This window comes from Meira miltonrushii, assembly GCF_003144205.1.
Source record: "Meira miltonrushii strain MCA 3882 unplaced genomic scaffold FA14scaffold_1, whole genome shotgun sequence".
Classification (NCBI taxonomy): Eukaryota; Fungi; Basidiomycota; class Exobasidiomycetes; order Exobasidiales; family Brachybasidiaceae; genus Meira; species Meira miltonrushii.
Window position 1 is genome coordinate 2,965,680 of NW_020289943.1, and position 15,839 is coordinate 2,981,518.

The window sequence follows — 15,839 nt, forward strand, 5'->3', positions numbered from 1 at the left end:
CCCTCATTGTCCCGAATCTGATGGAGGTATATGATGATAGTTAAATGGCAAGCAATGAGTACATCGTGAGGCCGGTGCCGAAATTAAACCAATGACCATGTGGTTTATTTGTTCTTACGCGCTTCTGTGTTGTTCCTTTTAAAATGACAGCTTTGAGCGCGTAAATAGGATAAGTGTTGTTCTCATGCATCGTTTGCGCTAAGGCTTTTTCATCTTTGTCACCATCATTCAAAAGCACACATCATGCCGGCTTGGAGAAGTAATGGAGGATCCTCGGGTTTTCGTCGTAAAGGCGGACCTGCAGAAGACGCAGATGAAGATGAGGATGAATTGTTGGAGTGGGATTTACCAAATACACGAGACACAGTCTTGTGGTTAATCGATGCAGGAACAAAGATGCATGAGACAATGATACCACTGAATTCTGAAGAAAAGAATAGCAAGCAAGTCAGCTTACTTCACAAAGCACTGCAGGCTGCTTACTCTTTCCAAAGAAGCAAGCTCGTCAATAGTCCAGCAGATCACTGTGGAATCTTATTGTTCAATACGAAAGAGACAAAGGTACAAAATGCAGGCAAGAACGTTGCTTATCCAAATAGTATCACAGTACAGAATATCTCCCAAGTATCTGTTCCGCCGATCTCTGATCTAAAGGACGATCTTCAGGATTCTTTGGACAATGGACCGTCCTACTTCCAGACAAAGTATGCGCCAAACGATAAACAATCGCGCATTCATCATGCTTTAGGCAATGCAGAAGCTATGCTATTCAATACCGGCAAAGCAGGTGCAAAGAGAATCTTTTTTGTCACTTGCGAAGATGATCCGATGGGCGATAAAAAGGGTAAGACGGAACAACATCGATTGGCACTGGAAAAGGTCAAAAGTATGACAAGAAAAGGAATCGAATTTGAACCTTTTTTGATCAGTACAGACGAGAAAGAATTCGATACAGCGCATTTTTACGGAGACCTTTTTTGCGCCTATGCGGACGACGATGAGAATTTTGGAAGTGGAAGCCTGACAAATGAGGATGGAGATAGTGCTGGAAGCTATCTTCGCAGACCTTGGAATGCGACCACGAAATTTGACCATTTGGAAGGTGATGTAGGTGCTCGAGAGACACCCAAGCGAGTCATCTTCTCTATTCCTCTTTTCATAGGCTCACAATTGACAATGGGCATCAAAGGATATTGCACAGTGATCAAGGCAACCAAAGGTCTTCCTGTCCGAGTCAAAGCTATGGATCGCGAGGATGAAGATGATCCAATCGTATACAAGGAAGTTGTGACAGAAACGGCTCTTACATGCGTAGACACAGGCAAAGAGCTTGACAAGGATAGAGATGTGGACATTGCCTTCAACTTTGGCAGTGAGAATAACATGCGTTCCAAGGTACGTTTCTCGCCAGGGGAGATGCGTAAGTTACGTTCATTCGGACAATTGCCATCTATTCGCATTATTGGATTCAAACCTCGATCGGAGTTGCATTTCTACGAGAACGTGAAGCATGCCTACTTTATCTATCCATCGGATGCCCAATGGCAAAACAGTCAAAGAGCTTTCGGTGCTTTGCTAGAGAGTATGGCCAGCAAAGATAAGATCGCAATTGCGATTTTCGCACCACGTACTTTTGTCATTCCTTGCTTTGCCGCCCTGATTCCTCAACGTGAAGAAAGAGGATCGGAAGGACAGACTGAACCGCCTGGGATGTACGTTGTACCCTTACCGTATGCAGATGATATTCGAGAAGCACCAGCGAAACATCGGGACAATCAAATGCAAGCGAATGATGAACAGATTGAGTCAGCAGGTGCAATCGTGAAAGCATTCACTCGCAATGCTGCATTCAATCCAGACTTTTTCCCTAACCCTAGTCTCAATCATCATTACAAAGTTTTGCTAGCTGTAGCTTTCAATGATGAAACACCGGATCATGTGGAAGACAAGACGATTCCGAACTACAATTTGATCAAAAAGAGGGCAGGCCATTTGATCGAATCATGGAATGACTTGGTGGATCATGATAAACGGGTAATTCACGCTCCCAAACCTGCAAGTTCAACGGCTGGAACGAAAAGAAGTGCGCCAGAATTCTCTCACGAAGATGAGCCAGAGTTGAAGAAATTTCATCAAGACGGAAATGTAAGCAAATACACCGTTGCAAAGCTTAAATCGATTTGCGAATATTATCGATTACCAAAAGATGGTGTAAAAGCTGATTTAACAAAGAGGGTGGAAGAATACATGGCTAAAGCTGATGTCAAAAAAGAAGAATGAAGGGTAAAGTTGATAATGTATCATATTCAATTGTATAGTATAATGTATTACGTAAATGTGACATTGTATAAATGATGACGAGCTCTACTGTTCCGTGTGCGGTATCAGATAATATTGGGCCGCATTTCCGTCCGCGGTTAATCTCCTAGACTCTGATCTATTTTTACGAACCCATACCGCTTTTAGCTTTGTCTCCGTATTCCGAAAAGAGGTAATTTCTCCCGGTTGACACGGTCTTTTGGCACACAGATTATCAAAGCAAGAGACCGCACTTGGATTATTGATTATTATTTTTTTAGCAGGGGAATTAGGGTCGCGTTTTAAAGTGCAACAACAGGTATGCAGCAAATTGACAGTGAATCTTTTGTTTGGTTTTCATTTTATTATTTTTGGAAAGCCGACAAGAAAACAGAGACACGGAAGTGAAATGCGGCTTAACTTTTGATCATTACACACCATCATTATCGATTCATACTACTTCCTGCCATGAATGGATCACAAATAAGCTCCGGCTTGTTTGGTTCGTGGGGTGGCGGTATTCAATCAACAAGCTTGGAAACGATCATTAAAGGAATACCGGTACATTATGAACTTCCGTTTTATCATGCAACCCGGCCTTCAATCTTGCCATTCATAAGTGACAAAAACCTATCACTACTATCGCCCGTATTGATGTATTGGATAATATCAGGATGGTTCTTCTTTTTGGATACGATGCAATTCCCTTTTTTCGAAAAATACAGATTACACGAACCCGAAGAGATTCAAAAGCGGAACAGGGTAAGCGCTTCTCGTGTACTCTTCATGGTTCTCATTCAACAAGTCTTTCAGACTTTGTTAGGAATATTCGTTTTGGAAAGCGATGAAACTTCTCTTGCTCAAGTCTTTGCCGATCATCCAGGTCGTGTTCAAGATTTAGCACAAAAAGTTGCCGGATTAACGATCTCAACTTTGGGAATGTCGAAGGGCACACATCTCTTACGATTGCTTGGACCTAAATTCGCCAATTGGCTTTACTGGTGGGGCATACCATCTGTTCAATTCGTTTGGGCATGTTTCGTGATGGACGCATGGGAGTATGCTCTGCATCGTGCCTTCCATGAATCTCGTTGGCTGTACAACAACTTCCACTCCCATCATCATCGATTGTATGTTCCATACGCATTTGGAGCTCTGTACAACCATCCATTTGAAGGATTCTTGTTGGATTCTGCTGGAGCAGCAATTTCTGCTGCAGCCTCGTTTATGACGATTCGACAAACGATCGTCTTTTTCACTTTCAGTATCATGAAGACCGTTTGCGATCATGGAGGATACGCTTTCCCACCTTGGCTCGACCCATTACACCTTATCTTTCCCAATACGGCTGAGTATCATGATGTTCATCATCAAATGCAAGGCTTACGTTATAATTACAGTCAACCGTTCTTTATTCATTTCGATGTTTTATTCGGCACGAGAATGTCAGCGGAAAAGTTTGCAAAGATGAAAAAGGTTAACCAGAAATTCAAGAAAAGTTTCAAGGATGCAAACGGATCATCAGAGGAGAAAGTTGTTTCGAATGAAAAGTCATTGCCCGAATCTATAAGGAGGAGAGGCAAGGAAAATGGCAATGATGCATCACCTGATGACATCGTTCTCGCACAGGGCAAAAACGGAGATCCAACTGTAACATTGAATGGCGAAACGTATCGTGCTAAAGCAGGAATTGCCACTTGAGTATATGATCGACTGCACCACAAGCATAACTAATACGATGCATGCACTGCATCATATTTATACCCACATCATACTCGGAATCCTTTAGTATTTGCAAATCTCTTAATAATATTACCATTAATCTTGACACGAAGGCGTGTGCGATTCTCAGACTTAGTTACGACAATCTAGAGCGAATATACATTAGTACAGTAAAATTACATGACAAATACACAATGCGACATTCTATGGTCAAGGTTCTTGGTGGTCTTCATTCTCTGTGGCTCTTTGCGTTCGATCTTGTATGTCGCTCAAGCAACGCAATGTCTTTTGAAAGATACGAGCAAAAGCTACATCCCATCGCATCACAGCAGCAGTATTAGGAGCGGAATTGCCTCTGAAAGTTGCTTCGCTTTCTACATCGCTTGGCGCGATTGTAGTTTGATCTTCTTCTTGATGTTTCCGTTTATGAGTTGGTTGTTCGGTTTCTTCAGAGGTGTGAGATCGTTTGCGTCCATGCTTTACATCTCCATCATCCTCTGTATTGTCTTCGTCATCTTCATCCTCAGCATCGGGGTCAATCTGTCTTGAAAAGAGATCGTCGTAGTGATTGTAGTTATCGTTAGATTCTGTCTTTACATCTTCAAGCTGTATCTCATTTTCCTCTTCGGCATCTTGCGAATCTGTAGCACCATCTGCAGTATCCAGATCGCCCTGCTCTTCTATCAAATTCAGACTTTCCTTCTTTTCTTCCTTTCGACTCTCTTCGATTTGAGGTGGTAAAGGTGCATCTAATTGAGTACGCATCCAAGCAAACAAGTTCTCCTTTGCCAGCGTAATCACATTTCGTAGTCTGATTCTTTGTGTTTGACCAACAGTGGAGAACCCACGACTTCCTACAACGGAATGATTATCTCTTTGACTTCTTTGCTGTGCATTCTCCGGATATCTGCCTTGATTCTGTTCTATTTGGTGTTGCTCGTGTGATGCACTATGGGTATACGGTGTCCCTAGTCCTGGGAAAGACAGTGAGTTCTTTCCCACTTCGATGTCAGTTTTGCTATGTTCTTTGGCCTGCTTCATATCAATCATATTTCCACGTAAAACGGCTGACCATACTCTATCCAATAAATCAAGCGATGCGATTGCTTTTTCCAAACTTGAAGAAATATTCGATGTTCCCGCAACCTTTTCTTCATCGCCAACCAATTGATCTGCAGATCTAGATCCAATCTCGTAACCCGGTATTCCATCTGTAATCTCATTAGTATATCGTAACAAATAATTGATCAGAAGTTGAGCAGATGGTCCGACAGGTGGAATTTCTGCAATGATGTGTAAGATTGAATCCATTTTTGCAAGATAGATTTCCAAAGTAGGTAAACTTGTTGCACTGGATGTCGTATATCTTTTTGAAAAACCTCGAACGATTTGTTGAAATGCATCATCCAAATAATTCATCAACCTTAATTCTTGTTTTTGTGTTAGCTTGCGTACTTGGATCGACGAATTGTTTGTAGATTGATCTACTTTGTCTATCTTTGTTGTTTCGATGTCATGATTGGATATCAGATATCCTCCTCCGCTGTCCATGATGTATGACTGGTGGTGGTTGTGAAATGCAAAACAGCATCCTCAATCTTAATTTCATGCATTAGTGTTTAATTCTCTTGAGTGGAGGGCACGCGTAAATTTAAGAAGATGACAAGACATCAATCCAAGTTAACTTTCTTCTTCCTATATCATCTTTTGACTAATCCCCACCACTGATGGTGTTACAGAACAAGTATAAAGCCAGAGCATCAAAGCGATATAATGCAGCTCGAGGTGGAGCAAGTGATGGCAGAGGACGCGGAAGGGGTGGCGGAAGAGGTGGAATGCAAAGGAGACTAGATCCGACTGCATTTCCATCACTTCCCGGACAAGATAGTGAAGAGGGAGAAGAGGAAGAGGAAGGTGATGAGAGTGGAGAAAGTGATTCATCTGAACAGAAACGACAACGTTCAAAGTATGCTCCACGCAAACTAACGAGTAATTCATGGAGATATGAAGAACCATCGAAAGAGACGGCTGAAGGTGAAGAGAACGCAGAGGAAGAAGAGGAACCTGAAGTTGATCTCAGTGGGTTATTGGAACGAGTTGCTAGACTAGATTCTTCCAAAACATCCAAAGCACTTTCTTCTGAACAAGCGGCAAGAAATGCTTTGGACACAAATGCAGCTGATATAGATGCAAGTCTACTGTACCTTTTGGATCGACAAAAGCAAAGGGATCGTACTGCTGAGCAAGATTCAAATGATATCAGTCATTCATTGCCACGTCATAATCTGACAGAAGAACAGCGAAAAGAACTAGAAAGAGAAGGAAAAAGATTACAAGAGGAAAAAGTACGACAAGAAAAGCATCAGAGAAGGGCAAGAGTATTGCAACAAGCTAGTGCAAAGACCATCTCATTGGATATAGGTGAGAATCGTCGTGCCAAAGATGAGAATGTTCCCAAACCAGCTGCAAGGGGAAAGCATTCCAATTCTACCTCCCATCTCTATGAAGATGAGGCCGACTTCCCGAACCAAAAAGCAGGAGATTATGATGTGGACGCATTCCTATCAGAGATGAACACTCCGTCACCAAGAGTACCCGACATATCTCGCAGAGCAGAGGATGTTAAGCAGCTCGAAATTGCACAGAGGGAAAAGACACACAAGAAGGAACAGGTTGATGAAGATTTCCTCGACAGTATCCTATGATGATGACAAAATTCCGAAATTCAGCATGATGTATTATATACAAGCGCAATGACAATAGTGTACAATAAACGAATAATGAAAAATTGGCAGAATATGTGATAAAAGTAATGTCCATAACCTTTGCATTTTTTTCTAAGATTTTTCGTATTTCTCGAATCGACGTCGACGGATAAGGGATCGCAATCTTTCCCGTTGCCAGAAAGCCAAACCTGCAAGGAGACCAAGAACGACAACAATCACCACAACTGCGATTGCAATCTGTGCTCCAGTGCTCAAACCTCCGCCACCTCCTCCATCTGCATCGTACGGCAAAATGACTCTTTCTTCGGTCATTCCGGTATAAAATGGATCAGAAGCATTTGTTGTTAATTGATGTGCTGCAAGAACGATCATGGCAGATTGACTATCAAGGGCAACTTCTGTTTGTTCCCAATTCGATCTTTGATCGTAATAATTATCATTTTGATCCGGTCCTCCAACGATACCGGAATACAAAACGTGAGCTTCTTGTGCAGGAACTGTATCGATCAATTTTGGGTTCGTACCGCCAGATGCTAAAGCTGATTGTGGATTTTCAGCACTGTTATTATGTATTCCAACAGCATAAACTGTATTCATCGGATTTTTGCCTAAAGCGTAATCAATTTGACTTTCTGCGAATGAACGATAACCACGATCTTTGGTTGTGCTGCTTGCCATTCTACGATAAACCATCATCAAAAATGCTGCATTCAAACTTGGATTCAAACTTGCTGAATCACTATCACCGTCAAAGTAGAATAATCCACCTGGCGTTGTGAATGTTTGAGGCATGTTTTTGTTCACGATATTATCCAACCACTTTTCTGAATCTGTCTGATATTTACTCATGCTTACACCCATGGAAGGCCTTGCGATTGACAATTGGGTGAGCAAGACAGGTGTCGCAGAAGTGTGTTGATCCCAGTTCAAGGCACCGTTTGGGAAAGGGAATTGATTGGTTGCATATGTCTTTTGTGCATAATCCGCATATGTTTGATTACCCGTTGCGAGAGCCAAGAAAGTAGATGAGAGAACCAATTCATCAGCATAATCCGTACTTGGATAAGCCCAAGCAACACCTTTTGTTGCTTTTTGATAAACTTGTTGAGGTGTTGATGATTGGGCGAGATCGAACAAAGTTTCAGCACGTTGAAGAAGAGTTGTGGAATAATTTGCATCTTGCAATGAAGCCACTGTACCATTTTGCGTTGTACTGATAGGCAAAGGTGTTCCTGCATACAACATTGAAGCACTGGTCAATGCACTGGCACAAGAACCAAATACATCAGTTCCTGGTTTCTCCCGAGTGATCGTATAAGAAGGACGATCGTTTGTTGGTATATTTTGATCGCCACCCCAGTAAAAGTCATCTGATCCGATCAAAACGACCATTTCATCTTGCTTAGAAGAAGCAGTCATTAACCAATCCAAAGCGACCCTTAATGTTGAATCTAGATAAGCAGTTTGTTGTGAATCATCAAATCCTTTTCCGAACATCATTCCACCCCAACTTAATTGAGTTACAACCCAACAAAGTGGAAATGTTGCTTTGATATAATTTCCCGCATCGAAAAAACCACCTGAAAGATCTAAGCCGACATCACTTCCATCATTTGGAACGCTATTGTTTCTCCAATCAACACGGAAATTGTTGGGTAACGTACCCGATCGCTGGATATCGTAAAAGTACAACGCATTTCCCAATAATTGACTCCATCTTGCATTCACTTTGTTGGAAGAAGAACTGCTCGAAACATTTCCTGATGCGATCGGAGGAGGTTGATAGGTGGTAGTAGGTTGAACTTGTGCTTGAATGCAAGGTAAAAGCTGAGCCACCAGGGCTATTATTGTGATAAAGGTATGTTTGAATGGCGTCATTGTCAAAAGAGCCAAAGACAAAAGGGGAGAAGCACGAAAGGGCGGGATTAGGTGGACGTAGGTTATGTTGTTGGTTGTGGTAAAGTTGATTCTAGGTGCACATACTAAAGGTAAGATCGTGATGATGTGAGGTGGTTATCGATGAAAGGCTAGAATTGAAGACCGTGATCGTATACAATCTAGCCCCTTAGATTCCAAGTTCCTAGCACATGGAAGCATGCATTTACCCACATACCCTTCATTCAATGTCCCTCTCACTAACTAAATGCAGACAAATCAAAACAAGTTTTATACGTACACTGCACAATCAGACTGTTAGCCTTTGTTTCTCTTGGCTGGAGGAATGCAACCTTTCCTTTGCCGGCGGCATCTGAAGTTGCCATGTGTTTTTTTCAAAAACCGGCTGATTTTCAGTCTAGATATAATAGAACCAGATCCAAAGCGGGAATTTTCTTTTCAACGCGCGCGATTGATTGATTCGATAGATACGCTGAGTTCCGTCAACGAGCATGCATAGATTATATAACAACAACAAAATGATCTCGTCTGCTTAACTAAGCAGTCATCAAACTTTCCGTGGACAGGGCTTATAATCTTCCGCGGGGGTCTATTCATCAATTGTGGGGAAGCTGTTATATCTTAAAAGTATCGCTTGAGTGGGAAGCAAACACACATTCACAAGTGTACATACGTATCGCCGATGATTGAAGCTGTCTTGGCAAAGCGACTTGATAGAATTACACACGCCACGATCTGTCGAGAAATAATTTTGGCTAAAGCACAATTGTAACTGAAGAATCCCGACAATTGATTTTATCATAGCCTTATATTTCAGTTGAGTCTCTTCAGCTAGAGACTCGCAGTTGAAGATCGAGGTAAAGAGATTGCCGAGAACATCATATGCTATAGCATCTACCATATATAAGGAAGCAATTCTACTCTTTCACCTCTTTCCTGTGTCGTCCACTTGAACTTTGAGCCCCAGCAGATACGGCAAAAGGGCGCACTCCAAGAGAAGCAGTGCCATGTGTGAAAGTTGATATGGAAGATGCGACAGGTCACAAACTTATATGAGAAGGGTGTTCATTCATAGAACTCATTCCGATTCCCAAACTCTACGTTTACGATCTACCTGGACTAGCTCGAGAAACATGAGAAGTGAAAGACCTTTCAATCATTTACACAACCATCATTGTATTCAATACGACGGTTGCGGGGCTTCAAAATGGGAAGTGTATCACCCCTCAAATGGGATGGAATATGTTGAATTATCATCAATGCAGTAAATCAAAAGATATAATATTCAAGCAGAATAGCAGTTAAAGAAAATCAGGATTCAAATTATTTTTTTGGAGTTCGACTTTGGAAGTAAGGAAAGCAACAGATCTGGATTGCAGGCTTATCCGGCACTAGCTTTGCAGTTTCTTTGACTAATTGTGATAATCAAGAATGTTCGCATGCGCCTTCATTCAAAGAAGTCTTTCTCATTTCACCGTTCACTGTCAAGCAAGGATTTGACGTTTATAATCTTTAAACAAATGTGAATTCTGAGATCGCTTCCGCTTCCAAGAATGCAATAATGCTTGATGGAACTCTCTTCAAAGATTCACTTCCAAATCCTACGGTTCCTCCTCATGGCTCTCAAGCAAAGTCACAATCAAGACGTGCAAATGAATCATAATCCGTTCCGCGGGAGATGATGAGGCTAGCTTTGGTTTGAGGACAAGACATGAATGAGGATGAGGAAGTACAACAGAGAAGGACAAGAAGATTTGAATGTTTTTTAGCGCAATAGATTGACCGAAGTTCGAACGAAGAAAAGGCGCTAAAAGCATCATCACAATGGCCAAATGTAACGGGTGACGTTCATCTTACTAAGACTCTTAATAGGAACAAGGCACTATACCAGACGGTGTCTTTCCAGAAAGAATTCTCCTGCCTAGCGAAGATTCTATTCACCCCACGTCAATGATCAGCAACATTTAACCGAAGGAGTAATGACTGCTGGTGAGATAGAGTGCTGATTCCCATTTCCACATACATACGCTAATTCTCCAGTTCTCCACGGAACCAAGAAAAGATTCTACCGAAGGAACGGAGATAGAACAAATTGTTTGAAATTAGGAGGAGTGGCGAAAAGATATATAAAGAGGCTGACTTTACTGAGTCAAATCAAGTCCTATCTCTATCACAAAACTAACCCAAGATGAAGTCTTTTTCAACAACATTAACGGCTCTGTGGACATTGTCTGCTCTCGCAGCATTCACACAAGCATTGAATAATGGCAAAAGTATAACTCCACATATGGGATGGAATACATGGAACTATCATGGATGTAACATTTCAGAAGATGTAGTTCTACAAGCAGCAAGACAAGTCAAAGCAAGCGGATTACAGAGCAAAGGATACAATATCATTTGGATCGATGATTGTTGGCAAGCAGATCAAAGAAATGCAACAACAGGAGAAATTCCTGCCAATCCAGAAAAATTCCCAACAGGTTTGAAATCCGTCACTGATCAATTACACAATATGGGTTTCGAAGCAGGAATTTATTCTTCCGCTGGTACGCTCACATGTGGTGGAAAGATAGCTTCTTTAGATCATGAAGAAGTTGATGCTAAATCATGGGCAGATGCTGGCTTTGATGCTTTGAAATACGATAATTGTCATAATCAAGGAAGAATGGGAACACCTCAAAACAGTTTCAATCGTTATGTTGCAATGAGTGATGCGGTAAACAAGACTGGTCGTCCAATGGTGATGGGTTTGTGCAATTGGGGTGAGGATAGTCCATGGTATTTCGCTACTGATACGTGGAATTCATGGCGTATCAGCGGTGATATCTTTGACACATTCAACAGAGATGATGATCGTTGCCCATGCACATCAATGACCGATTGCAGATTTGCTGGATTCCATTGCAGCGTTGAAAAGATTATCAACTTTGCCGCTCCTTTAGGTCAAAAAGCAGCATCTGCTGCTTGGAACGATTTGGATATGTTGGAAGTAGGAAATGGTGGAATGAACAAAGAAGAAGAAATTACGCATTTCAGCATGTGGGCAATGGTAAAGAGCCCTTTGATCATGGGAAATGATATGGCAGCATTAACGAATCGTACTTTGGCAATTCTTGGAAATGAAGATGTGATTGCTTTGAATCAAGATTCCGCTCATACGCCTGCCGTACGAATTTGGACAAAAGGCAAACAACAATTATGGTTGACTTCTTTGGCCAATGAAACTTATGCTGTCTCTTTGACAAATTTCGACGACAAACAAGTCACTTTGACGCCAACATTCGATGAAATGTTTATCGATACACCTTCTGAAGCAGAAAAGAAATTCCACATTTACGACCTCTGGGCAAATGTTAATTTCGAAAATGCATCAAAGTCCAAGCCTGCAACCAAGATGAGCGAATCAGCATACAGCAAGGCATTACCCGAGTTGAATGTACCAGCTCACGGCACAAGATTATTGAAGATGGTTCCTGTAAATGGAAGTAGTAGTGATACAAGTATGCAAGCACGAAAGGTATCATCAATTGCCAAGAGAGAGCGACAAAGTAGATACTAATCAAATCACACAAAAGAGAAGTAGGGGGGATAAAAAGGGGAGACCGGCTGGCCCCATTACCATGATTGCATTAAAAATTGTACAAATACGAAAAAAAGACATTAAAAGTGATCATATACAAAAGATAAACCATAAAGTGATCGTAAATCATCAAAGAGTGTGAGCGAAAAGCATTAAAGGTGACCAAAGAGCCCAAAAGAACATCGTGCACACAGGAACAAATCAACTCGACCCAATAACTTGGGCAACCAATTTCTCACCGGCCAAAACACCAGCAGCGTATTGTTGTTTGTAGTCGTTCAAGTTGCCTCTCTGCAAAAGTCCTCTTGCAACTCTTGCACGGTAAGAATCAGCACGATATTGAATTGCGAAACCCAAACGTGAGAGACTGCCATCAGCAGCAAAGTAACGAGCAGATTTGAAACCGTCATTATAACCAAATTGAGCGGCTAATTGAGCATTGTTGGCCGCCCTTCTTGAAATTTCACTTGCTCGAGCGGCCAGACTACCTGTTCCACGCTTTCGTACATCGGTACTGTTGTGTTCGACCATTCCGATCCGGGCACCTTCTTCTTGTTCTTGATCTTGGACGTTGTTTGAGTCCACCATTCCTACAATACCGGCAACATTGACATTAGTAGCATCTGAATCGGCATCAGTTTCAGCTTCAGCAGCTGCTTTGAGTCCTCCATCTGTACCGTTGGGTTGTTGAACCTTGAGATTGTTTGCCATCTTGCTTGGATAGGGGATCTTTGCGATTCTGTTTAACACGCTGCTTTGAGCTTGCAAGGAAGTAGAGTTGATTGAACGGAAGTAGGAAGCTGTTTTATTTGTCAAACCCCAAGAATCAAACGTCTTCGGTAAGAATTGTTTGATTGCTTGTTGGAAGCACCAACCGCCATTGCTATTACAATTTTCCATCTTATAGCTCCAGAATATCCAACCAGCAGCTGCATTACGATAAACATCTTCTTGTGTCTTACAGAAAGCCGTTTGAGCAGCAGCCTTGTTCGAAGAACTAGCCAACGAGCTAGGTGCCAAAGCGCAAGACCATTCACCGACGACCAAATTACGGCGACCAACGGCAGACTCATTCTGCAAATTTTGGGAAAAGCTTCCTCCGATGATAGAAGTGTGTTGTGCGGCAGACATGGAAGTATCTGCTGAGGTATACACAAAGTAAGAGTGGTAATCTTGTACGACGAAATCGGTACGATTAGCAGTGAATGCAGAACCTTTGTCCAAGTCGAAAGCGTCATGGAAGTAGAGAGGAATGGTGCGAGCGCCAATAGATGCATTACGCATGGCATCCATTGTACGAGTGTACCACGGCCACAAGCTAGGACGATTTTGAGGTTCGTTCAACAATTCAATTCCCACTACATTTGTGACGTTAGAAATTTCATGTGCGATCCAAACCAACAAATTCGTTGTTAAATCCATGTTCTTTGTGTTGTAGAAATCAATTTTTCCATTCGACAAACCTGAATGTGCTTGACCGTTTTGAGATCCATAGGCACCATGCAAATCCAATACAACACCAATGTTGTATTTTCCTGCCCAATTGATCGCACGGGCAACGTATCGCCATGAATATTCGTACACTGCTGCATATGGCTCAAAAGGTGATTCTTTGCAAAAGTATGGACCGACTGACCAATACCCGATTGGGATACGAACGGTATTGATACCTATTCTAGCTAAATTGAGGAAATCATCTTCGGTGATCCAAGTATCCCAATGCTTTTCCATGTATGCAGTTGCATTTCCAATTCCGCTTGCAGATGTTCCGAATCCGCTCAAGATATCAAATTCAGCTTGTTTGGGGCCGGCAGCACAAGACATGAAATTACCTTCCATCCAACCTTCTTGCACGAACCAAGAACCAAGGTTGACACCTTGCTGTTGACGGTATCTGTATACATTGGCTTGAACAGGATCGAAAGGAGGGTAGGTAGGAGGTGGTAAAGCAGACGTGGGTGTATACTTTTGCTGAACTGGACATTTGCCTGGTCCGACTGTGCTTGTTGTTTTGAGTTGATTTGCACTACTACTATCAGTAGTGTTTGGCACGTATAGCACACTTACTTCACCCCATTGTCCGATAGGATGTGATTGATCGTAAGTGTTCGCCTGGTTGGGAGTCTGAACCTGGAAAGTTTGTTGAGCTGCTTGACCTCCTGCTCCGACTGGCATCAATTGGTTGCCGCCTTTTGCTCCTGTCGAGTTGGATTCGACTGGCAGTTGTGGAATTGGTTTATAATTGGCAACGGCCAATGAAAGAGTGGATGCCAAACTGGCAAAACCTGTATCTCTTGGTAAAAGACGCATTTTTGTTTATAATCGTTTCTTAGTGTCTATTTTTCGTAAAATGAATGCAAACGACGGCAAAGAGCTCGTCCGGCGAGAGTTGGTCGTTAAAAAAGGCTTTTTGGATTTGCCAAAGAAGTAATTGGCTCTTTTTATTTTCGTTAATGAACCTTTTTGTCGTTAGATCCCGTCAAGGGATCAGCTTTCAAAGCAACGTAAAAAGAGGGCGAATGGCAAATGCAAAAAGTAGTAGAAGTGAAAAGTTTTGATGGCACCTGGCCAAGCAAAAGAGAGAGAGAAAATAGGTGAGGTGACGATTGGATCGTAAACCAAGGTGGTCGTAAAGAAGAAAGGGAAACAATTCGAATCAGTTCAGGAACGTATGCTTCTCTATATAGTAAGTTCAAGCGATCGAAGCCTTTGAACGGCTAGGCTTCGCCGATGAATGCATTCATGTGTTCTTCGCTGTTCAGCAGTGTAAGATCATACTTCTGCCGGTCTATGCTGAAGATGTTACTCAAGGCGTAATGAAATTCAACTTCTAAATCAATTGACTTCTTTCCTCTAATCGCCGTTTCTATTGTTGGTTACATGTGTGCATGTAATATGGATTTTGCCGCAATTGCGTCAACAAGGAATGTTGTTTGACTGTGTGGATAGCTTGGCAAACATGTGCCACTTTGGGTAATATATATGTAGATCGTGATTGTATTGTGTTGTATGATGGTATGTGATTGATATGTTCCATTGGAAAGTAACACAACCAACACTACATACGCGTGGTGTGCACACGCGCGCGCATACACTCGCAACACCTTCCATTTTGGTATATCAACTCTACCTGCATATCCCTGGACCATCTTGGAGTTTCTTACCATCACTACTTTGATCATGCCAAGAAGGTACCGCCCTGCCAAGAAGTAAGATTCGTGGTCGCGAAACTTTGTTAGCCATCATAAAGGTGCCAATATTGAATCTCCGTTCATCTTTAAACAAGCAAACATCTGTAAGCCAAGCATTACTTCGATCGTGGCTTCAAAAGAACTCATTCAGGAACCCCTAGTACTCTCACTAATTTGATACGACACCATCAGTAGTCTATACTTACGGTGATTAATCAGCTGTCATTCATTTCACCGAAATAAGAGCCGATCTAAGTTTCAGGGCATGTCCATAGGTTGATGAAGATAAAGATAGTTGCAATCCGTATAGCACAGAGTCCTCCGAGATATATCTTCTATGTCTCCTACTATCATCAGAACAGACATATGCTTCATCGTGTAATCAGAAATAAGCCTTCTTTTGTGTTCCATGTCAATCACATC

General features: G+C 42.0%; 7 protein-coding genes across 7 annotated transcripts; 4 read left to right on the forward strand and 3 right to left on the reverse strand.

The window, feature by feature from the left end:
* The first annotated feature begins 190 nt into the window (after positions 1 to 190).
* Positions 191 to 2,363, forward strand: FA14DRAFT_159644 (Ku DNA-binding complex, Ku70 subunit). The gene has a single exon (XM_025498305.1). It carries the CDS (start codon positions 244 to 246, stop codon positions 2,278 to 2,280), a length of 2,037 nt encoding a protein of 678 aa, XP_025358046.1. The 5' UTR covers positions 191 to 243; the 3' UTR covers positions 2,281 to 2,363.
* A 248-nt stretch (positions 2,364 to 2,611) lies between these two features.
* Positions 2,612 to 4,127, forward strand: FA14DRAFT_159645 (uncharacterized protein). The gene has a single exon (XM_025498306.1). It carries the CDS (start codon positions 3,085 to 3,087, stop codon positions 3,997 to 3,999), a length of 915 nt encoding a protein of 304 aa, XP_025358047.1. The 5' UTR covers positions 2,612 to 3,084; the 3' UTR covers positions 4,000 to 4,127.
* On the reverse strand, positions 4,115 to 5,603 carry FA14DRAFT_170530 (uncharacterized protein). Its single transcript, XM_025500279.1, has one exon. The coding sequence runs from the start codon at positions 5,569 to 5,571 to the stop codon at positions 4,231 to 4,233; it is 1,341 nt and encodes a 446-aa protein (XP_025358048.1). The 5' UTR covers positions 5,572 to 5,603; the 3' UTR covers positions 4,115 to 4,230.
* A 117-nt stretch (positions 5,604 to 5,720) lies between these two features.
* FA14DRAFT_18628 (uncharacterized protein) lies at positions 5,721 to 6,791 on the forward strand. The gene has a single exon (XM_025501514.1). It carries the CDS (start codon positions 5,748 to 5,750, stop codon positions 6,723 to 6,725), a length of 978 nt encoding a protein of 325 aa, XP_025358049.1. The 5' UTR covers positions 5,721 to 5,747; the 3' UTR covers positions 6,726 to 6,791.
* Positions 6,647 to 8,864, reverse strand: FA14DRAFT_159646 (9 glycosyl hydrolase). Its single transcript, XM_025498307.1, has one exon. The coding sequence runs from the start codon at positions 8,622 to 8,624 to the stop codon at positions 6,858 to 6,860; it is 1,767 nt and encodes a 588-aa protein (XP_025358050.1). The 5' UTR covers positions 8,625 to 8,864; the 3' UTR covers positions 6,647 to 6,857.
* A 1,746-nt stretch (positions 8,865 to 10,610) lies between these two features.
* Positions 10,611 to 12,315, forward strand: FA14DRAFT_18671 (alpha-galactosidase I from Mortierella Vinacea). The gene is made up of 2 exons (XM_025501525.1): positions 10,611 to 10,631; positions 10,705 to 12,315. Exon 2 carries the CDS (start codon positions 10,831 to 10,833, stop codon positions 12,202 to 12,204), a length of 1,374 nt encoding a protein of 457 aa, XP_025358051.1. The 5' UTR covers positions 10,611 to 10,631; positions 10,705 to 10,830; the 3' UTR covers positions 12,205 to 12,315.
* FA14DRAFT_159647 (glycoside hydrolase) lies at positions 12,250 to 14,839 on the reverse strand. Its single transcript, XM_025498308.1, has one exon. The coding sequence runs from the start codon at positions 14,533 to 14,535 to the stop codon at positions 12,427 to 12,429; it is 2,109 nt and encodes a 702-aa protein (XP_025358052.1). The 5' UTR covers positions 14,536 to 14,839; the 3' UTR covers positions 12,250 to 12,426.
* Between the last annotated feature and the right edge of the window lie 1,000 nt (positions 14,840 to 15,839).